General features: G+C 37.5%; 1 protein-coding gene across 3 annotated transcripts in view; it reads left to right on the top strand.

Moving 5' to 3' along the window:
* Nucleotides 1-24,575, top strand: part of ASCC3 (activating signal cointegrator 1 complex subunit 3) — a 280,258-nt gene that overhangs the window by 11,189 nt on the left and 244,494 nt on the right. For all 3 annotated transcript variants that reach the window (XM_032184137.1, XM_032184135.1, XM_032184136.1), the window contains exons 2-4: nt 3,979-4,122; nt 5,855-6,005; nt 12,269-12,852. In XM_032184137.1, the coding sequence (XP_032040028.1) occupies nt 4,033-4,122; nt 5,855-6,005; nt 12,269-12,852 (825 nt within the window). In that variant the 5' untranslated portion in view covers nt 3,979-4,032. The remainder of the gene's footprint in view (nt 1-3,978; nt 4,123-5,854; nt 6,006-12,268; nt 12,853-24,575) is intronic.

Genomic DNA, 24,575 nt, shown 5'->3' with positions numbered 1-24,575 from the left:
TTATCCCTTAGTCTTGACGTTTCCCTTTCAAAGACTGACCAGGTCTTGAGTGGAGATCAGCAATGTTCAATCCAAACAACTTTAAAGAATTCCATTATGATATTTGTTCGTTCTATAGAAAACTAGATGTCTGAAAGTATACAATTTTTAATACATGATATAGCACAGCTTCTGTAGGTGCAAAATAAAAAATTGGAAAATATTACTGCTGTAGTATTTTGCATTGTCCTGCCGTTTACGATTAATTTCCTAGATCCCATTAAACGATCATTTTGCATAGCTATCAGCTTTATTGCTAGGTGCTGTATTTGCACTGTTTACATCAAACATGCTTGGATAAGAAGTTTAAGTGAAGTGAATATAATACAAATGTCCTCATTATTTTAAAATCTTTTTTTTTTCAACTATCTTTTGTCTTTTCAGCTTCCTTTTCATCTGAAATTATTCCACTCTGACAAGTGAAAGTGAAAATGTCATTTCGTTCACCTACTATTTGGTCCACAGAAACCTGTTAATATTTGCTGATGGCTTTTTTCTTCAAAAAAAGAAGCCTCCATTTTTCTTTATAGTGTTCTTTGATTAGTTTAGAAACCAATAGTAACAATTTCTGGTTTTATAAATGGAAAAGTTTACAGAGACAGCAAAGAACTTGCTAATAATTTAAATTTATAGGCAGTGTAGGCAAAAACTTGGTAAAATGGCTTAACATTCCTTAAATAGTTTAAATAAAATGACTGCTATGAGGTTTTAAGAGACATAACAAGCTACTTGAGGATACAGCAGCTGGTGCTTCAGGATAGCCTAACTGCTGCTTTTACCTGTAATTCTTTTAATGCTATGTTATTCCCTCATTTATAAGCAAAGATTTTGTTAAACTTGGTAATTAAAGTATGGCATCTGAGCAGTCCCCTTCTCTTAGCCCTACCTGGAGGCTGGCTTGCTTTGTTAAAGAGTGTTGGAATTAAAACAAATGTTTAAATCTCTTTGACCATAATCACTGTAACATTTCAGTGGAGAAGACTGAAATGCTTCCATTATTTGCTTAAAGAAAAAAAATAGGAAGGCCAGGAGTGGTAGTAAAACTTAAATGGTGAAAATATAAATTGGAAAACTTCTCCAGTAATATTAGTTAGATCTGTAATATTGATAACAATGTTTTTAGATTTTTTAATTTAATGGGGAAAAACAAAACAAAACAAAAAAACACCTGCAGAGATCCATGTTTACTGTTAGGTTTATCTTCAAACAATAAAATTTGAATGGTTTCTTGAATTCCATTTTTAGTTGAGTGTAATCTGTTTTTATCTTTTATTTTTCCACATAGAAAGTTTAAAAGTTAAAATCACATTTCTTTTAAAAAGAAGTAAAATAAAGTTTAAAAGATATTGCCTCTCATCTTTGCAGTGGTTTACAAAGGTGGATATTGCTTTTTCTGCTTTACAAACAGAACTTTAGTGGAAAGATAAGTTTGTTTTAAAAGAGAGAGGAAATCTGAGATAGCACTAGGTATCTTTGAACTTCTGTTCCTTTTTTCTTAAAAAATACAATAATGGCAGAATGTGTCTGAATAGCTCTTATTTGATAGCAAAACCCAATATTTTTTACCACATAAGTTTATACTGGTCTCAATGTTGAATTCCCATATTACTTGTCACTCTACAAACATATAAAAAGGTGACTTTTTTGTAGGGAATAGACAGGGGCATGGTAGTTCATCTTGCATCTCTATATATGGGCCCTGGCAAATAGGATTTAATTGCTGCTACCTTTTAGGTCCTTGTTCCAAACCCAGCAGGATCATTTGGTAGTACAGATGTTTCAGATCAAGCTGTAGGCAAATATATTCACTTCTGTCAAATCAGGAGGATTTTGTTAGTCTTAAGATGGCTGTGGAAGACAAGGAGTAGCTGATACAGCCTAACGGTAGGTATATCTATCGGGAAGCTTTATGTGAAAACAGCTAACCTATGATTTTTATTTATTTTTTTTTAAGAAAATGTAAATTGTAGGTGAGCATAAAGCAGAATTTATTAATATGGACTCAACTATGGGGCTTCTGGGCTATATTTGACTGTCTGACTGAGTCTGTGCTCAGGGAGGTATGCCCTCACTCATCCTCTAAGGTACCAGGTATTTTATTTCAGAAAGTATTAATTAATTAATAAATGAGGAAGAAATACTCCTTTAAAAATTGGTTTCATAGCAAACGGGCCTGCTGGAGAAGTTTTAAATCTCTTGAAAATCAGTCTGAAATGTGAACTTTTTTTTTTAAACTGGATTCTGACTTTCATAAATTACTGTGCATGTTATTTCAAAAAGGGTAATTTCAGTAATGTACAATCATATAATTGTAGTTTTCTTATTGTAAAGGACCATAATTCTATAGAAAAAGGTATTTGTGTTTAGGTAAAAATAAATAGGCGATATGTCATTTTTAGCAGTTAATGGCAATGCTGTTGTTGGAGCAGTATGAGTGATTTCCCTTTTTTGTTGGGTAGGACTAGATTCCCTTGAATTTTGGACACTAGTTCTCTGCTGTAGTTATAATGATGACTGTGTTTTCACTAGGAGCTATGCTGGCATGATGTGACATGTCATATATCCACTGAATTACTTTTTTTTTTTTTTAAATAAAAAATAAATGCTTGGCTCTGTCTGCTTCTAGGCTTGAATTTAAATGTATCCTCTCTGTCCCCTTCAAAAGGCTGTTGTTTTATTTTAATGCTACGTTTTCACATTCTGTAGCTCCATATTATAGCACCTGTCTCCAGAATATCAGCTGTTGTGATAGCTTTTTACAAAAAGCAACTTAATGTTAGGTCAGAAAGCAAAGATGCATGACAAGTCAGTGACATTTCTCTGTCTGTGACTGGAACGCTGCGTCTGGATTTGCTTTTGTGCTGTATTGCAAAGTTGATAGCTAAAATACAAATGGGGTCATTAGATAAAGAAAAATGTTAAAGATAATTGGATTAAAGCAGGGAGTTGAGTGCAGTATGTGAACGTTCAAAAATCTTTTTAGCAATTCTTTTTTTTTTTTCAAAGTTATTTAATTTCTGGATGGCTGATGGTCTTCAGGCATGCTAAGAATGCTGCAGATCATTAGGTTTGTAATGGTATCATTAATTGTTTCAAGAATAATATAAATCTGTATCTTTCTGTTACCACCAGAAATTCTTGCTGTGCATTAGAGTTCATTAAACTATTCAGCTATGGGCACCTTTCAAAATGAAGGAACTTTGAGAGTAGTTTCTGTAAAAGGCTTGAAACAAATGCAAGTTGAGATGGAGAACAGCTGCGTTTTGCTGTAAGCCTGTTTCTTGCAAGAAATAAGAATGTGCAGAGGTGGGCTGTAGTTCTGTAGAGTACAGTGCTGTGTGCGTGCTTACCTGTGAGATGAAAACATCCTGAGGCATTCTCTTCCCGGTTTTCTCGTGGCACTTCTTTTCTTTTTCTCTTGTTCAGTGATACATGTATTATGATCCTTTTTTTTTTTTTCCCTTGATTTTCTTTGTTTTTCTGTTTAAAAAATTGTTAAACAGTCCTCAAAAATTATGTCCCTTCATCAGCGCTGGAGGCTGTTAATGACCTGAAAACCACCAGTGCATTCTGGTTCAGAGGAGGCCTTCACATAGGTGGTAATCACTTACTACTGCTTGGAGCTGAAGTTCAATTACCTATATTTCATTACCGTACTCTAGTGTTGGTAGTGTTAAAGGAATAATTGCCACTGTGCCTCATTGCTGATAACTTTAGGGAATAGGGAGTAGAACATGCTGAGTAACCACCTTGCGTCTGTGCCTGTCATGTCCCTTCTCTTGAATCTTGCTTGTAAACATTTTTGAGAGAGGTTTTTTACTTCTTTAGTCATGGTTCCAGCCAAGTTTTGTTTGCTTAAAAAGGTTTTTCAAGTTTCTGATGTGAAATTGTATTTGTAGCATTAACAAAGCCATGCTATTTCTTTTTGTTCCCATCTAGGTGCTTGAACAGGGATTTAATTTCTTGTTCTATGGATCACTGAGTGAGTAACAGATGGCCTTGCCTCGTCTTACAGGCGCTCTACGCTCCTTTTCAAATGTCACTAAACATGATGATTACAATGAAGAATTAGCTGACTTAACGGTAAATATTTCTTTCTTTTTCAAAGTATAATTATAAATTATCAGTGTATATAGTAAGAATTGCATGGTGTTTAGAATAAAGTTAGTGATGCTGAATTTAGGTACTTTTTATTTTTGAAAAAATATTGCATTGAAGTAATATATGAATTGTGGGAATACGTGAAATGAACTTGAAATCCAGGGATTTGAAAATGGGGGTTTTCTGGAGGAAAGTAAATGTCACTCTTATATTGAAGAAGAGCAAGAAAAAGGATCCAGGGAGCTAAAAGCTGGTCAGCCTCACCTCAGTCTCTGGGAAGGTGATGGAACTGCTTGGCCTGGAAACCATATCCAGGTACATGAAGGACAAGAAAATCTTCACGAGTAGTCAGCATGGAGGTGAGGTCATGCCTGGCCTACCTGATAAGCTTCTTTAATGAAATCACCAGCCCAATGGATGAGATCAGGGGATATTGTCTTCCTGGACTTCAGTAAGGCCTTTGACACTGTCACCCTTAAGATCCCAATAGTGAAGCTGTTGAAGTATGGGCTGGGAGAGCAGACAGGATTGAAAACTGGCAGAATGGCTGGGCCCAGAGGGCAGTACTTGGTGGTACAAAGTCTAGTTGGAGGCCAGTAATGACAGGAGTACACACAGGAGTCAATACATCTGTTTAACATCTTCGTTGATGATCTGGATGATGGAGAGAGTGCACGCTCAGTAAATCTGTGGATGACACAAAACTGTGGGGGGAGTGGCTGTCTCACCAGAGAGACGCGCAGCCATCCCTCTGGGTGGAGAGGTGGGCTGACAAGTATCTCCTGAAGTTCAATACAGAGAAGTGCAAAGTCCTGCATGTGGGGAGGAACAGCTTCAGGCAACAAGACATGCTGGGGGCAAGAAGACCTGCTAGAAAGCAGGTCTTCTTTCCAGAAAAGGACCTGGGAGTCCCGGTGAACTTTGAACCACCAACACAACCTAGCTGCTAAGAAGGCAAAGCAGCTTGGCTGCATTAGGCAAAGTATCACCAGCAGGTCATGAGAGGTGGATTGCTGTGTGCAGTTCTGGACCCCCCAGTGCATGGACATAGTGAAGAGAATACAATGTAGGGCCACCAAGATGGTCAAGGGACTTGAGCATGAGGACAGGCTGAGAGTGCTGGGACTGTTCAGCCTGGAGAAGAGAAGGATCAAGGGGGACTTAGCCATGTCTAGCTGAAGGGAGGATGTAAAGAGGACGTAGCCAGGTTCTTTTCAGTGGTGCCCAGTGCCAGCATAAGAGATGGGGCACAAACACAAGAAGTTCTTTCAAAACATCAGAAAGCACTTATTCACTGTGCAAGTAATGGAAAACTGTAACAGATTGCCCAGAAAGGTTGTGGAGTCCCCCTTCTTGGAGATCTTCAAAAGCTGCCTTGATGTGGTCATGGACACAGTGCATGTTGCCCCTGCTTCGGCTTGTGGCAGATGAGCTCCAGAGGTCCCTTCCAACCTCAACTGTTCTGTGAGATCTCTATAGAGTTTTCAGGAGTTTGGCTTTCTGGAGAGTTTTCATTGGAGCCAGTAATTTGTGTATATCTTCCTCCTTGCAGGAAAGAGATAAAAGAACAGGTAATAGAGAAGCTCTTTGCAATTGTTACAAAACACTGAATGCAATTGGAAAGCTTTGTTTATCTATTTTTTTTAAGGTAACCTCCATATACCAATTTGTAATAATAAAAAAAAATAAATACTCAAATCTTTTGTATTTTCAGACAAAAAGATTAAAACTACACGAACAATTGTTGAAGTCTGATCTTACTTGGAAGAAGATAATAAAGTTTGTTGATGACAATTTAGACAAAAAAGAATACCAAACTGTAAATGGTGATTTAAAAACTATACTACAAGCTGCAAAACAAATAGGTAGGTTTTGTTTCTCTAATTGTCTAACAATAGTGTTTTTTTTAAGCTGCTGTCTGCTTGCATACTTGTGTACTGTTGCAGTTTCAGTTCTACCTTGACTCTAGTCTTGCTCTGATATATCTTTGAAGCTCCAGTTAATCTGACAACTATATGCATAATGTGGTTTTCTGTTTTATTTTAAAATATGATTTTTTTATATGCATGTTTTTGATAGCATTGTTGTGTGGTGTGGTTTGTGATCCACCTTAAATAAGCAAAAGCAACAGCTTCTTTTGGCATGGCTGTACATGCAGGAAAGGACAATCTTGGTGTTACCTGCTTTAATTCCACAGGATAGGTATCCTGAAAAATTGGGTGCGATGAAAGAGTTTTTTGCTTTAGCGAGTCTTTGGAAGAAAAATTTTAAGTATCTCTCAAATCACTGACAAACAAATTTTAAATTAATCTGAAGATGCACGTATTCTAAACTTCATCTACTTTGTGGTTCTTTTTTTTCCATGTCATAAGCGTGGTGATCTGTTAGTTTTACAAATTTACACTTAATTTTTTTAAAATGCTTTTGTTAATACAACAGTAATGCTTGTGCTTGTAGCAAAATTCAGGCCAGTCGTTAAGCATGTGGCTGCCTGCCTTTCTTTAGAGACTATCTATCTATCCAGGACTGCCCATCTTTAGAGACACCTCTAGGACGGGCCACCTCTGCTTCAACATGGGTACCTCTCTTTTGGTGCATGTCTTTCAGCTGACACTGGTGATACATAAGGTTTTGGGGAAAGCCATGCAAGGTATGGTGTGAGCCATCTTTGGGGTAGAAAAAAAAAATCTAATGAGGCTTAGGCAGAGAAGAAGTAACTTATTAACGATGAAATACCTACCTTTAGGTGTCCAACTAGATTCCTGCAGTCCAAGGGTAGCAGTAAGCTCCCAGTTCAGTCTTTTGCCTTCTGTTTGTGCAGAATATTTGTGCTTCACTGTGCCCTAACTCCTGAATGCGTGTTTGCCCATTTTTTTTTGGCTATGGTGATGATGGCTTCCCTGGGATGAAATGTGTTTAGGGAGGTAGCTACAGTATTCTCAAAAATAAATAAATAAATCAGACATCAGGTCACGTTGGATGCATGGGACACTTTGGTGTACATCTGCTCCATAGTCTAAATGTAGTTTTTCCTGGTTTGCATCAACTGTTTATGTTTAATGTTAGTATGGAAAAGATGCCATCTGTATTGATAATTAATGTTATCTTTTTAACTTTTTTTTTCCTTTAGAGAACGTTGACACAGTTCATGCTCTTTTACTAGCTCTTAAGAAATTTTATTGCTGTGCTGAGATAATAAATGCAGGTTTCAGACACAGCTGTGTTGGTAAGGAGAATCTTGTGATTATAGCACTAATATAGCTATTAATGTAATTCTTTTCAAAAAATTGTTTTGTGCATATGGACTAGAAATGTCTGATCAACACATGTAGGAATATATAAAGGCTAATTAGATTTTTCTCAGCACTCCATTTTAATAGCATGCTACTGATGTCATTTTAAAGCGATGCTCTCTTTTGCTGACTTCTCTTCATGAATTGATCAATTCAGATGTGTTTTTTTGTTGTTTTTTTTTTTTGTTTGTTTTTGTTTTTAGAATTACATTAGCATGTTAGGAAGATATCAGCATCACCAGACTGGAAACAGACACTGACATGGTCTTATGGGGTGCTTGACCAATCTGTCCCATATGTCCCCTTGCTAGCATGTAAAGGTAGCCAATTCCTCAACCCCTACTCCTCCTTACCACGGTAGCAGGTTTGAAATGTGATATGGTCAGACAAACACATTGTCTCATTGTTCTGCTTCAGCTTGTGGTGGTCAGTTGCAGGACTGCCTAACGATTACCCCTGCAGAGTTCAAATTACAAGATTTAGAATGCTTTGTTCCCCTTTTCTCATCTCTTCACACTCCATTTTTCTGCCCTTTTTACCTCGCAAATAAAGAATTTATCTGTAATTAGTTTTTCCCAGTTGGTTTCCAGTTTTCATAGAATCACAGAATCATAGAATGGTTAGAGTTGGAAAGTGTCTTAAATACAATCCAGTTCCAACCTTCTGCTATGGGCAGGGACACCTCCCACTAGATCAGGTTGCTCAGGGCCTCATCTAGTCTGGTCCTGGGGCACTCACAGCTTCTCTGGGCAACCTGTGCCAGTGCCTCACCACTCCCTGAGTGAAGAATTTCTTCCTTATATCTAATCTAAATCTTTCCTGTTACAGTTTAAAACTGCTACCCCTTGTCCTATTGTTTTGCTACAAATGTACTCAACCTAACATCATCCTTGTAGCTTGAGGGTTGACATTTTTTTTTGATGACAGACAGAAATAGGACAGCTTCCAACAACAAAAATAACTTCATTATAAATTGTCACAAATATGAATAAAAGCCTTGAAGTCTATTATAGAAACATAATTTGTTACTATATGCAAAATATTTTATCTTGGTGAATCTGAACTTCAAATGCATTTCCCTTCAGGTGACTCATACAACTCTTCTATAGTGGCTTTTTTTACTTAGCCAGCAAAATTGATTGACATGTGGCTTACGAGAAGCTCGCCATGAGCTGGCAATATGCACTTGCAGCCCAGAAAGCCAACCATATCCTGGGCCACATTAAAAGCAATATGGCCAGCGGGGTGAGAGAGGTGATTCTCCCCTTCTGCTCTGCTCTCATGAGACCCCACGTGGAGCACTGCATTCAGCTCTGGTACCCCCAGCACAAGAAGGACATGGACCTACTAGAACAAATCTAGAGGAGGGCCACAAGGATGATCAAGGTGCTGGAGTACCTCTCCTGTGAAGAGAGGCTGAGGGAGTTGAGTTTGTTCAGCCTGGAGAACAGAAGGCTCTGAGGAGAGCTTATAGTAACCCTTCAGTACCTAAAGCAGGCCTACAGGAAAGCTGCGGAGGAACTCTTCATCAAAGAGTGTCGTGGTAGGACTAGGGGTAATGGTTTTAAACTGAAAGAGGGTAAATTTAGATTAGACATCAGAAAGAAACTCTTTACTTAGAGGGTGGTGAGGCCCTGGCACAGGTTGCCCAGAGGAGCTGTGGATGCCCAGTCCCTGGAGGTGTTCAAGGCCAGGCTGGATGGAGCTTTGAGCAACGTGGTCTGGTGGAAGGTGTCCCTGCCCATGTTTGGGGGGTTGAAAGTGGGTAGTCTTTAAGATCACTTTCAACCCAAACTGTTCTATGAATCTATAATCACATGATTAGTTTACTTATTTGTCTTTGTTTTAGATATTATGGTATTTTTTTTTGTAAGTAATGTAATCTGCTACCCAGTGTGTATGTTTGAAGAAATGTTGCTCATCTGGAAAACATTTCAGGATGCACTTTGTACGTAAATGTGAGACTCAGGTGATGAAAACTGAAGTTTAAATAAGGATCTGGTTCAAGTACCAATCAGGCACAGCAAACTGTGTAAATCAGAGCTGCAGAGAGATTTGGCAGTGTCATTTTCCTTTAATCTGAATATTTATATCTATAACAAGCAATTTGGAATAGGGGGAGGAGATCTTCACAGTTGTTTTAAATATCCACTGGTTATAATTTAATCAAAGAGGTACTACGGAAAAATATTGGCTAAGTTAGGGCTGACATACCTAATGATGACCATAAAGTTTGCAATAGAAAAGGTAAAACCATAGGTAGTATAGCGAGTAGGACAAAATGTCTGATGGTAGAAGAAAATTTCTAAGCAAAATGAGTATCTGACCTTCACAGCTGTCAGTGTTATTCATGAAAATAATTTGGCAGACTTAACATTTTCTGTGTTTTTCTGTCTTTCTTGACAGAAACAAGTATTTGTTGTATGATTTTTTTTTATTTCCAGTTTGATGGAAGAACATTATTTTTTGGCAAGAGCATTATTTTTTCCAAACTTTAATGGTGGGTACAGTGTGGTAGAGCAAATTTAAAGACTTTAAAGAAATAGCAGTAACTTTTTGTGTGATGGAGTGGAAAGGAAAAAACAAATGAAAACAAATGCATGATTATTTAGTTTGACCTAATTAGAAAGAAACCATCAACTCGGATGCTTCTCAATAAAAATACATAAAGTTATGGTGACACAAGCCAGAAGAACAGAATACGGTGACTGAGGCACAGACTGAGCGGACAGTAATGTTCCCATCATCGTCATCAGAAATGTAATATTGGAAAAGTAATGTATGCTATTTGAACATAATTTAAAGGAAATAAATTCTCAGCCTAGGCTATGGATGCTGTAATATTGATTTACTTGATGGGGAAAACGTCAGTTACTGAAATGATGTGATTGGCAGAACAGGAGAGAGTAGCGTTCCTTGCCATCTTTGCTGGCTCATTATATTTGGAGGGGAGGGAGAATACTTTCCTGGGAGATGTTTCCACAAATAGAAGGCACTGGTAATTAAGAGTTAGCACCTAATAAACTAAAGAGACTTCTCTAGAATCTTTCAGTATTAGCACTCTTTTGGTTTAATACTGTCTACTTCTGTTGCAACACTAACAACATTTTGAATAACAATGTTTTTGCACATTAGGAATATAAGTGTGGTTTGTGCAGCCAAATTTAAGTCTGTAAATTTTCAGACTTTTTCCTTTGATTCCTATGTAGTTAATGCTGAGATGCTGAACCACCTTTTTTTTCTGTTGAGATGTATTTACACATATCTTGTGTGTGTGTGTGTACTTCTCTTTATGTAGCTTATCTTCCATATGTAATTATCTAGGCATATATTTATCATGTAAATGCAGCAAGAAACATCATCTCAGCTTTTCAAAGTTCACCACAGAGAAGTTCAAAAGAAATAGTGAATGTATATGTTAGGTTTCTAGTTACTCAGCTTTGTTCCATCTGCTTTATGCTGAATTTCTTCTTTTTTTTTTTTTTTCCTGTTACCATGTGGGGCTAAAAAAACATTGCTTTTGTTTAGGGTTGAGCCTAACTTACATTGAATCGAGTCATGTCAAAGTAGTTAATAATCTTCCAATTGAGTTCATGAGATTTACAGACAGAAAGGAGGGCCATAGCAGAGGAAATGCATAGGACCATAACAGGATTGCAGAGGTATACAGAGGCAGGCACATCACAGTTCTGAATACTGAAAAGAAAATAGCCACATTTATTGTGTCAAAAGTGACATATATATATATATATATATATATATATATATATATATATTTAAATAGATAATACTGTTTCTTTTAAAATTTGTAGTTTGCTTTAACAGTTCTTTTGAATTAGCCATACTGGAGGTGTTATCACCACTGTTACCACTTGAATCATACCATTTTCTGTTGGAGTTCCACCAATCAATCCTGATGTAACCGAAGAATTGAAGAGATACAGACAGAATATATAAGTTTGTAATCCTTCACATTGAGCTTTTCAAGCTTTTAAGCTTTTAAAAAATCATGAAATCTTCTAAGAAATTATATTACAGTAACCTGCCTGATTTTTTAGAACGAATTTGTAAGGCTTACTAAAAGTTGCATGTTTTTTTGTATATTGGAGCGGGAAAGGGAGAATAAAGAAAGAAAAGTATGCTGGCTGTCTTTGTTTATTTTATGCATGATGACTTTTTTCATTTTGTTTAGTAGTGACATTTTGGTTCGTCATACGGTGTGTTTGCTTGTGTTCTCATTAAGTACTTCTGAGAATGTGTAAGAAGTAAATTCATTTTTTTTTTTTCTAATCATATAGTTGTTGATTTGCACAACATGATTTTCTGTAGGTAGCCTACAAATATAAATTCATGCATTTATTTGTTATAACTTCTTTGGGCAATTTTTCTAATGCATACATTCAGTAGTACCAAAAGCAGGAATATAGTAATTCCCAGCTGAATTCTTTATGTTTAGTCTGTTATGAATATTCAGATTAGGCAGCATATAAACACTGATATAAAGTGGAGTTTTGTTACCTTTAAAACATTCATAAATATACTAGTGTGAATTTAAGACCTCAGGCATGTTTTTCCTTTTACTTGTGAAAATAAGAAAGCATGGGTAATCCTTAATATGAATTTCTAGTGAGTAGAACGATAATGAAGACAGATGCTTTATTATTGTATACCTTTTATAATTCAGTACCTTGCAACAATTGCTACTTCTTATGGTCTTCATTTCATATCTTTGTTGATGAGACGCAGTGAGAAATTGAATACAGTTATGTTGTAGGCAATGAAAAAGAATTAGTTTGAAGTGTATAAAGTACATTTGTTTTTGTTTTTGTTAACAGTTGGAGCTGAAAATGGACAAGAAGCAATTGAAAGTGGAGCTGTTTTTCTCTTTAAGACATTTCACAAGAAAGAATGTGTTGGTCATGATGAGACGAAGGCTATCAAGCAGATGTTTGGGCCATTTCCATCATCATCTGCTACTGCAGCTTGTAATGCCACATGTCGGATTGCTTCTCACTTCACTGAAGAACAGCTTACAGCCCTCATACAGATGGCTGAAGAGCAAAATGGTGATAACAGAGTGCTCTTCGGTAAAAATATAGTGTTTTCATTTGACATGCATGATTTAGATCATTCTGAAGAGATGCCTGTAAATGGTGAGGCTGATGCACAAAGAATTATAAGCTTAGATTACAAGAAATTTCTGAATAACCAGCTGGATCACTTGAAGAATTACTGTGATGAGAAATCTGATCTCAAGTCTTTGGAAAAAATAGATGATTCTTTTCTATGGTCTGAAGTTGGAAAGTACCTGAATGAATCTCAGGGGGCAACCCCTGGAGGACCAACAACAGAGGATCTCTGCTGTACTTTGTATGAGATGCTTGCTTCTGCCAAAAGTGGTGATGAACTTCAAAATGAGGTACGGTAGAGTATTAACCATGCTGTATGTATTTGGATGTTGCACAAAATCCAAACTATTTCATATTGGATTATGCTAACATACTTTACTGAAGTATTATCTATGTTTTCTTTGTCTTAAGGAAAACTGCACGGCAGCATCATCTCAACCTGCTGGCCAAAAGATAGATACAGCATGGATTTCATGTGAATAGTCCATCTTTCCCCCATAAGAGACAAATTATTTTTTAGCCATTTGTTCACCTTTTCTGTACTTCCTTTTAAACAGTAGCTATTCAGAAGTGTGGAAACTTGCAAAGCCACACCAAAGGTAACTATACTGGGCAGGTTTCAGAGCCTTCCTGTGGCTGGAAGGGAAAGGAAGTGGAAGGAAAGTTGGAGGACTGTGCAGGTGGTGCTACTTTAAAACTTTGTTGTGTCACTTTTTTTTTTTTTTTTAATAAGGAAATGAGGAGGGTTTATCACAAGAAGGACAGAGAAAACTTGAGTAGCTCAGAAGCTGAAGCTGGTGGATAAATATAATGGTACAAAGGGGAAGATGATTAAAGACTAGCAAAGAGGCTTTGAAGCAATGTGAAGGGGAGGTGAATGGAGGGGAATGGAGCACTGTGTTTGAATGGGGGTGGCAAAAAAATCCTGCAATTTGCTAATCACTTCTGACAAATTTTTTATCTTAGAGGCTTTATGAGAGTTTGATTATGATAATATGAAAAAAATGTGCACTCTCTGTCAATGTACACGTGTGTTTTTGAAGATTATTTAGCAGGGATTTAACTCCTTTTCTTTGCCTTTTTTAGAGAGAGAAAAATAGGCTGAAATCTGTATCTTGTGTTGGATTTTTTAAGAATACTTAGTAATAAAATTCTCCTTGTTCTGGTAATCTCTGCTCCCCCACCCAACCTATACCTCTCTGGAACCCTGAAGATATTTTTTTTTGTTGTGAGTGCAAACACTGCATGGTTAGCGTGTTGCCTTTCTTTGCAACAACCTCATTAATTCATTGTTCACTGCATGATTTGGAGGTGGTGTGTGAGGGGACATAAGCCTAATTCACCTTTTGTTAAAAGCTAGATGGCATTTGTGTTTTGCTGTCTGTTAGAGCAGTCATGGCTTGAAAGTTTTTTCTGGGCTTTAGATTTTGCTTTCACTTAGAGTTTTTTGTTTTGTTTTTATTATATCAATTTTGCTGGTGGCAGCATTATGAGCAGATGGTGCTCTTAAACCTGAAGATAACCCATTTCTAGAAATAGGTCATACATTTGCCATATGAGATGGTATAACAAGTATGTGTTAGTGCATACTGAAAATCTTATATTAATTGGGGTGCCACGTACATGCTAAAGTCTCTAAGTTCTACAAAATTCTTTTCTTTATAAGCCAGGAATAAAGAGCTATTCATATGAAAGGCTAACTATTTGTAAATTAAAATCCAGATATGTAAAACATACTTGCATATTTTAAAATATTTTTGTTTTCCATTCTTCTGTTTAGGAAGATACCACATAGCCTGTTTATCACTAAAAAAGAAAAGAATGTGTTGGTGGTGAGAATATCAAGGAGGCATAAAATCATAGAACAGCTTGGGTTGGAAGGGACCTTAAAGATCATCTGGTTCCAACTCCCTGACATGGGCAGGGATGCCACAAGTTGACTTGAGTCAGTCAACTTGAGGAGTCAAATAAAATTTTATTTGATCCTTAAGCGAAGTTTATTAAGATTCCAGATCACATTAAGAGTATGAGCATGTTTAGATCATTGCAGGGGTAACATGCTGCTTTTTGTAGTGTGTGGAAAGACACATGTATGTTATTTAGTTTTATATCTACTTAATTAACTCTACAAGTAGTTGGAATGATCTTCCTTTTCCATCAGTGTGTAGCTTGTATTTAAAGTGATTGGTGAATTGGTGAAGTACAAGAAGTACCTTGTTCTTTGTTTTCATGTTTAAGAACATTCCACGCTTCCTTTGGGACAGCTTGTTTATCTGAAACATCACTGGTGACTATTAATTAGGGGAAAATTGATTCTTCTGCTTGGAGTAATATGGAAGTTGTAACACTCTCCAAGCATTTAGGACACTTGGTTTTCATTGGGGATGCAGTCTTGTAAAACTAAATGATGGATCCTGGAGTGTGCTTTTCTCCTTGTATGTCATGTTCTGTTGATGAGTATGAAATGGTAATGATGCGGTAATAGACCATTATTTAAAAACAGGAAGAAAGAGCTCATGAAAAAACTGTAGAGCTCAGCCTAATAACCATCACTTTTTTTTTAATTAAAAGTTAGTATTGAGTATACTCCTCAGTTCTTGTTGCCAGTTTCTACTATTGGATGCTTTCAGAACGAAGACTTGAGTCATCTGAGAGTGATTCAGCAATTTTGCCCCTGACCCCTTCCACGCTAACTGGGAAGAAGCTTGAGTAGTTTGGTGCCTCTGTTGTTACACTGCTTATTTTCAGTGTCTGTTTCTCTTTTTCCTGTGAACTCTTGTCATAATTTATCTACAAAATATCTCTGAATGTTATTTTGGAAATACATATCTATTTTTTTTTTTTTTTACTCTGCACACGTGCATTATCCCTTTATGGTAAGAAAACAGGGAGAAATATTGTATGGAGATGAAATAACTAGAGAAAGAAGGCCTCAGTGGAATCAAAATAAAGATCTAGTTTATACTGCATAGAATATGAAAAATTGTTCAATTTATTCATCTCAGGATAAGGAAGGAACTTTGCCCAAATCAAATTAAGGAACATTGATGTCATTCAGTGTATTAGATTACAAGGTTTCCCAGACAAAATAATGTTAAATGCACTACAAATGACTAGAAGAACACTGGGCTATGACAGGAAACAGCAGAACTATAATACACAAGAAAATTGCAAATAGTCTTTCGTTTATTATGTGAATAGGATATATGTTTACTTCTCTGTATATAGGGTACAATTGTTTGCCTATAAAGTAAGACATGAATTTTATTGCTTGGGCTTCTTTTGTCTGCTTTATATTTGTGTGTATGCCTGGCTCTTTGCATTAAAAGGCAGCATATGCAAGTACTTCAGCTACTGTACCAAACTCTTATAGGGGAAATAAATGTTCCTCTTCATTTAATTTCTAAGAATAATTTTTATCATTCCTGCAGAAAGAGTGAGAGTTGGTTTCTGCCTTGTCACAAACACCTGAGAGCATTCAGGTGGTGAAACTGCAGTAAGAGACCCAAATGTGGTGATGGGGAGTTTGGAGGTGCTGATGCTCTCTTTTAAGAGTCAAAAGCATTCACCTCAAAGCAAAGTAAACCTGAAGTCAGGAATCACAGAATCACAGAATTTCTAGGTTGGAAGAGACCTCAAGATCATCGAGTCCAACCTCTACCTAACGCTAACAATCCCCACTAAACCATATCCCTAAGCTCTACGTCTATACGTCTTTTAAAGACTTCCAGGGATGGTGACTCCACCACTTCCCTGGGCAGCCTGTTCCAGTGTCCAACAACCCTTTCGGTAAAGAAGTTCTTCCTAACATCTAACCTAAAACTCCCCTGGTGCAACTTTAGCCCATTCCCCCTCGTCCTGTTACCAGGCACGTGGGAGAACAGGCCAACCCCCACCTGGCTACAGCCTCCTTTAAGGTATCTGTAGAGAGCAATAAGGTCGCCCCTGAGCCTCCTTTTCTCCAGGCTGAACAAGCCCAGCTCCCTCAGCCGCTCCTCGTAGGACTTGTTCTCCAGGCCCCTCACCAGCTTCGTCGCCCTTCTCTGGACTCGCTCAAGCACCTCCATGTCCTTCTTGTAGCAAGGGGCCCAAAACTGAACACAGTACTCGAGGTGCAGCCTCACCAGATCCGAGTACAGGGGGACGATCACCTCCCTAGCCCTGCTGGTCACACTGTTTCTGATACAAGCCAGGATGCCGTTGGCCTTCTTGGCCACCTGAGCACACTGCTGGCTCATATTCAGCCGACTATCCACCATCACTCCTAGGTCCTTCTCCGCCTGGCAGCTTTCCAGCCACTCCTCTCCCAGCCTGTAGCTCTGCTTGGGGTTATTGCGCCCCAGGTGCAGGACCCAGCACTTGGCCTTGTTAAACTTCGTGCAGTTGACCTCAGCCTATCCAGATCCTCCTGCAGAGCTTTCCTACCCTCGAGCAGATCGACACACGCGCATAGCTTGGTGTCATCTGCGAACTTACTGAGGGTGCACTCAATGCCCTCATCCAGATCATCGATGAAGATATTAAAGAGGACCGGCCCCAGCACCGAGCCCTGGGGGATGCCACTAGTGACTAGCCTCCAACCGGACTTGGCTCCATTCACCACGACTCTTTGGGCCCGGCTATCCAGCCAGTTTCTAACCCAACGAAGCGTGCGCCAGTCCAAGCCAAGAGCAGCCAGTTTCTTGAGGAGAATGCTGTGGGAAACAGTGTCAAAAGCCTTGCTGAAGTCAAGGTAGACCACATCCACAGCCTTTCCCTCATCCACCCAGCGCGTCACTTTGTCATAGAAGGAGATCAGGTTCGTCAAGCAGGACCTGCCTTTCATAAACCCATGCTGACTGGGCCTGATCGCCTGCTTGCCCTGCAAGTGCTGCGTTATGACTGTCAAGAGGATCTGCTCCATGAGCTTCCCTGGCACTGAGGTCAAACTGACAGGCCTGTAGTTTCCCGGGTCTGCCCTCCGGCCCTTCTTGTAGATGGGCGTCACGTTTGCTAGCCGCCAGTCAACTGGGACCTCCCCCGATGGCCAGGACTGCTGATAAATGATGGATAGTGGCTTGGCCAGCTCCTCTGCCAAGGAAAGCACAGGGCATAAAATATAGGTTTTATATCATCAAAAGAAAGTAGTCAAAGTTGGGCAGGACCTCTTCCTATGAGTGGATGAACCATTCCCCCCATACAGAACCCATCCATTAATATAGTTGTCATCAGAGCCAGGAAGTTATAGCTTTATTATTAAAACCCAGTATTTTTATGCACATTTCAGAATGGAAGTTAATAGATTATTTTTCTGCTTCATTAAATCTGGGGTGTTGTGTTGTTGTGTTTGTTTTTTTTTTTTTATCTTCTGATGTAGTATTTTTGCTTCTCTGAATGCTTGATGTAGCAATAGGCTTTTAGACTGCTTTCCCCATGCTCCTCTATGCAGAGCTCTGTTGTCTCTGAGACTATTGCCTGTAATGTTTCTTTAGCTGCCTTTGCACTAGTGGTAATATAATTATTTTTTTTAGTCCTTTTCTGCTTGAGTTCCTCTGTGTTGTTTCTGTTGCCCTATCCCATCATGAGTGTCTGCCAATAAGCTTTGTTGGTCTAACCTCTAAATGTTCTTGGGATCAAGAACAAGGGGAACTTAACTAATTTGTTAATTCAACCAACTGGCAGGAAGCTCCTCTGTGTCTGCCAGCAGCCTTTCTGAAAGAGAAGCAGAGTGAAGGAAAGCAAACTTTCACTGAATCTGAAGGGGACTTTGCCTGTCAGTGATACAGTACCTTAAGTGAAGGAAGACTCATTAATCCAAGAGTGTGGAAAGCTTTGTCCCAACCTCTCCCCTCCAGACTGTTTCAGAATCTTGTTGCACAGATGTTTAAAATGAACCCTTATTATGTTCTGTCTAGCTTTATTAAAGGCTGTTTTTATGATAACGTTTTCTGTGCTACAGTTCTTTTTTTTAAAAAACTCTGTAAGAATTACTCCTGAAGAACTTGTTTTTTCCAGATGACGCTACTATGCCTTTTCAATGTTGCCTTTCCTTTCATTTACCCTTCTGGCAGTTCTTTGCCAACTTTTCATTTTTGTATTAGTGCTTGTTTCCATGAATTTAATAAGTCCCCATGTAGAGTGCTGCAGTGTTTTAAATGAAGTTCAGATGTGACACAACTGGTAGTTATTAATTTTATAGGTTAATTAATTGTTAGACCAGCTGATGTATCTCTAGTAAGCCCATGCTACATTTAAACTGTTTTTGATATACCTGCTCTCTAATTTTTTCCATTAAACTCTTTTTAACTTTTTCCTAGTCATATATATATATATATATATATATATTATTCACAGTGTTATTACACTTGTAGATGTGTGCTTCCTGACCTACAATTTCATGTGTCAGTTTTTGAAGATTTATGAAAGATTGTCTCGCACTCAGGCTGCAAGAACAGGGAACTCTTTGGTTTCTAGCTTTGATATCTGTACGCTTTTATATCTGTACTCTTTCCTCTTCTATCCAAAATCAAATATTTTTCTTTAACCAGAGGTGAATTATAATTGTAAATTTCAATTAAAATCAATGAAACAAGGTTGGTAATTAAGACCTGGAAGGTGGTAATTAGGAGTCAAAATTTGTCTTTCAAAACGGAAATCTGTGCTATGGTAAGGGACCCAGTTAGTGAAGTCAGCTGGTCTGTGGAGCTCAGAATGGTAAGCAGGTCCGGAGACTTTTAAAAGAAAAGACACTAAAGTTGTTCTCTGTGGGGATATGAGCCTATAAATAAAAGAAACATAGCAGGGGATGATATCGCTTTTTTTTTTTTTTCTCCTCTGTAATAATCTTTTAAGGTGTCTACAGTCTACCCGGTTAAATCTAGTATAGCATCACCATCTTCTGGAAACATACACCATTCCTCCTAAGTAGGAGATTTGTATGTAAAACTATTATTAAATGATTACTGCTGTTAAATAAGAAAATAAAAAGGTATTCACAACTATAGGTTATAGAGTCTTTTCTGGAGATAGACAAACTTGGATTTAAATGTGTTTGTCCCCTCCTGCATTTCAAAGGCAGTGCTTAGGGAAAATCTAATTGTGTTACTTCTCCAATGCTATCCTTGAGACTAGGAAATAATTTGTATTTCTAAAACAGTGCATACTTCAGCCTGCAGTGGTCAGTCTTTTTAGAATTTCTTCGTGTCTAAATTAAAATACAATAGATTTGGCATAAGAAGCAGTAACCTTACAATTTGCAGCTTGCAAATCACAGGGCACGCTGTCCACAGTAAACCATGACTGGTCCGTGTAGCTAATTCTGGTCAGAATGGAAGCTATAGAGCTCAGTAGGCAACAGATATTTTTATTTATTTATTTATTTATTTATTTTTGTCTAGGAGCCCTTTAGTTTCAGCTGTTTGTTGTTTTTTGGTCCTGTCCTGAGCTCTTCAAACTATGAAAAGATGCATTTTTTTTAAGCAGAGGAGGCCTGTGTTAGATTTGTCATTTGTTTTAATATTGAATGCTAAATTAATTTCAGATACGCGTATTCTATAAACTAGTTGGTTGAGAAAGGAGGTGAGACTTTAAATTTCCCTGGATAATCTTCATTATTCTGTTTACTGGATTTTTGAGGGGAAAAACTGCCTCACAGCGCTGCAAGAAAGGAACGTTTTGAGAGGCTGGCTAAATTTCACCTTCAGCTATCATGATGAACTTAAAGCCCCATAGTTCTTGGGTTACTATCACTTCCTTTACCTGATGCAGCCCCCTCTTATTTTGAACGAAGCTTCCTTCCTTCCCCTTGCCAAGGTGGGAGGCTTTTTTTCCTGATGGATTTATTGCATTAAAGTCATAGAACTTAAGTACAAATTGTTTCTTTTGCTAGTATGTTCTTTTTTAAGTTCAGAAACTTGTTGTTTTTTTGCAGGTTCCTTCTCAGTAGAATCTCGTAAAAATAAGTGGAATGAGCCATTGAAGTACTTAAAATTTAACCTTATGAGCAATTTAATGAATTATCGTGTGTAAGACATAAATACTCCTTGTGTTTCAAGTATTCTTGATTATGTTGTAAAGTGACCTTGATTTCAGATGTGTTAAATTGGTCTCCTAAAATTAAGTATCTATAAATTATGGGTGTTTGTTATTCAGGGAAATCATTCATTTCGTTTCCTTCAATAAGCAGGAATCTGTAATGGTCATTTTTCTCTTAAGAGAAAATGAATACAGTCTTAATTTATATGACCAAATTTCTAATATCCTTTAAAAGCCTAACATTATTTATACGAACATGTCAATTTTTTTCAATTTGCAAGCTAAGACAAATGTAACAATTTGAAAGGACATTGAAATACAGTTCAACGAGAGTGTACTTAAGAGTTTATAATGCAAACCAGCTACAAAAGGAATTTTGAATTCCTGCAGACTACAGACACTTACTCACTCCTTCGCTTAAGTGAATGGAAGTGCATATACAGCTTTGCACATAGTCATGGTACTTCAGAATAAGGCTAAGCCAATGTATAAATTTTTATTTCCTACCAGTGATTTAGTGTGCATTTTGTCAGTAGCACACACTGCAGATACTGTTCTCTGTATTTGCTGATTTCTTGCTCATTCTGAAACACTTGCTTTCAAGGGTAGTCAGAATTTTAGTGTTAAATTTTATATATAAAAACCATATGTTCTGGTTGTTAGTATCGGGGGGAAAAAAAGTGACCCGAGAAAGACTCAACTCTTATTTCTAAACCTGAATTCAGATTAATAATTCTCAGGTCTGTTCTGTGAGTGCTCCCTGAGCAGCATGAATATGTAATTCATGTTAAGAGCTCTGAACTTTTCACAGCTCATGGGATAATACTGACTGTGAAAAATGCCTTGGCATTTCATTTGTTGCAGACTGGTGTGACACTTAGGTGCTGGCTCTGAGATCCCACTTCTGACATACTGTGCAGGCTCCAAGAGAGATGCTTTAGAGAAAAAGGCTGTGTTAGCCACATGCAGCACAGTCTGCTCACACTCGGTCCTTGGCTGATGCTTTTGGTTGGTTTGGGGCACAAGTGGAGCTGGTTTGCACGTGCTCCCCTGGTTCCAAACTGACATTGGTGTACTCGTGAGTGCTTCTGTGCGCCCGGAAGCTTCTCCATTCCCTGTCAAAGCCACAGCTTGGCTTTTCTGTGTAAGCTGCCTCTTCTGGCTTGGGACTCCCCCCCGCAGCTCTCCTCACTTGTCCCAGGCAGAGCTGAAGGTGCTCTGAGAGTTCAGATCGTGGCTGCTGTTCTCCCAGGTACGCTCCATGTCAAAAGGAGGCTGGACAGAACTTGGGGCTGATGGAAATAGTTTTAGTAAGCAGCCTGTAGAAAATTTAGGGGAAAACACTTTTTGAAACACAATGCATAGCATAATGCACTAAGGCATAAGTAAGTAGCGCAGCTTGTTAGTGGATGGGGATGTTATATGAACTAGGAGCTGTAGTTGGTGGTGAAGTGGCTGACTTGGCTGTCCATAGGGGAGGAAACAGGAGAGGTGAGTGTGTTTTGAAAACTGATTTAGGCTTTAAAGTGATGAATGCTAATCATTCAATATGCATAATTGCAAAGGCAAAACCTCTAGAATAAAAAATTCTGGAATAAAATCCTAGCATAATTAAAATAAGCTGGATGTTTGTCCTCAGTTTTGATTTTACTAATTGTGTTAGTCTGTACCTATGATTTTAACGTAATCTACGGAGTAGATTTCTGAACTGTGTGTATAGCTGATATTTTACGTGCACAGCCAGCAAAGTAACACCAGTAGAAAATTAGGATTGCATTTGTGTTTGCCTTTGCATTTTTATGAGACTTGTCCACAGAGGAATTGGATATCTGGATGTAGACTCACTGGTTTGGTCTTTACTGATTTTTAACTATTAACATGATAAAACTCACTGGATACTAAAGTAGTCTTGTGCAACTGATGCAGCAGGTGTAACAATAAATATATAAAACATTTAACAAAAATGAAGAGGGTAATGCTACTACATCATTTTTGTTCAAGATGGAAAGGAGATTACATTATGATTTCTTTGTTGTAAAAACTTTGAATAAAAAGCTTGTTCTAGATGGAGCAGTTGTATACATTAATTTTTATAATTTTTATAAGCTTTCATATTTATTACAAGTTATTTATCATAGGACATAAAAGATGTTGTGAAACAGCTTTCAAGTGTGTGTATGTATATATTATAAACACACACATATATAGTGTGTATATATGTATAAAGCACACCTTTAGTACTATCTTGTATTACTCCTCGCAGTTTATTAAAGTCCTGAGCTTATTATGTTTGTGGCGGGTACCTGTAGAAATGGCAAATAAAAGTCATGGTACATTGTTTTGTTATGTAGAAGTCATTATTAAATCTTTTGTTATTAATGTTAAATTTAAGTTCATTTAAGAACAAAATTGTAGAAATTAGCTGCTTCAAGGTATTTGCAGGAGGAGTTTTGTCCTCCTGACTCTTCTCATTTAAAGTACCTGAAATAAATATTTAATATCCTGCCCCTATTGGAAAATGTTTTATTGGCTGATTATATTTCAAACATGTCAACACCTGTAAGTTTATATCCCATTGTAAAGACATTCATTGTAAGCACTGCCAGATATTTTCAGTGTTACAACTGCATTTCATTTTTGATCTTAGGTGGAGAATGTGTTAATAAGAGCCCCTGTTGGTAGGGAAAGCAGTTTGAGCAGATGACTTCAACATAGCTATGTATAGAAGGTGCTAAAAAATAATTGGAGAAGTGTTCACAGGAGGTGAATCACATAGAAGGTAGCATGTGAAATAAAGCATGAAAAACTGAGGAAACGAAATATGAAAAAATAATTGTCAGACTGACTTGTTGCAAAGTAGCAATAGTACAGACATATTTAGTGTGGGAGTAATGCATCAATGGACTGTGGCTTGCAGGAAAAGGCACTCAGAGGGGAGGGGACAGCAAAAGACTGGCAGCAAAATGCAAATGTTTTGTAAATACTGATTGTTCTAATTAGTGAGGAAATAACTCACCAAGAGTTTTGGTTAGCTTTGAGATTCTAACAATTTTTCCATCACTATCATAGCTTTTGCAATAGCTCAGTAATTTTATTTATTAACAAATGAACATCAGCTCTCAGAACTATTGCACAGAGCAATTGTATACTCCTTGTGAGGCACTCTTCAAATCCCAAACTGTAAAGCTTGATTATATTCTCAGTTAGTATTATGACCTGTTTGATGTTTAAAAATTGTTGTGTTAATACACTGGCTTTCTAAATACTGCACAGTTTCCAGATGTACAGTTTACTGTACATTTTCTGCTCAGTTTGGACATGGGAATTCAGTTACCTATGAGGGCTTTAAGCAATGACTGAGAATCAGGAGTTGATTATTATTTCAATAAATACTCAATACTAATTTTTATGGATTAATAATTTTTTAGCTAGACTCCCAGTACTGTATAGTAATGGGAATTGACTGGTTGCACATTGGTACAAGTTTTTAATTGTTGTTGAATCATTCACCTCTTAATTTAGTAGTGTTTTTTTTTTTTTTCCAATATCGAAAAAATCTGAAGTGATGGTTAAAATGTTGTCTAAAAGCTGCATAAGGCATTTCAGAGGTTATAGATAGTTTACTTATGGTGACAGAAGGAAATGGCAGTACTTACCTGACTTCTAGAGATGTTCATCTTTTGCTTCTGGAGACTTTGTCAACCAGCCTTAATAGTGATCATAAAGTTTAGGATCCTATCTAGGGTTCTTGTGTGGGTGTTTACAACTGGTTATGAATCCCAAGCTTTCGTATCACAGTTAAGAAGTTTGTTAGAAAACATGGAATAATATCTAGTAATTTCTCCTAGCCCCTTTGTACTTGGGACATCGTAAAGAACAGGAATTAATCATAGACAGAATAGTTTTTTTTAACAGCTCAGAATCCTACTGCTTTCTCTTATTTCATTATGTCCCCACAGAATTTACTCAAATCTCATCTCCTCTGTCATCTTTGGAGAAG

This window comes from Aythya fuligula, chromosome 3, assembly GCF_009819795.1.
Source record: "Aythya fuligula isolate bAytFul2 chromosome 3, bAytFul2.pri, whole genome shotgun sequence".
NCBI lineage: Eukaryota > Metazoa > Chordata > Aves > Anseriformes > Anatidae > Aythya > Aythya fuligula.
The sequence above is the reverse complement of the archived record's forward strand: the minus strand, read 5'-3'. Positions and strand labels throughout refer to the sequence as shown.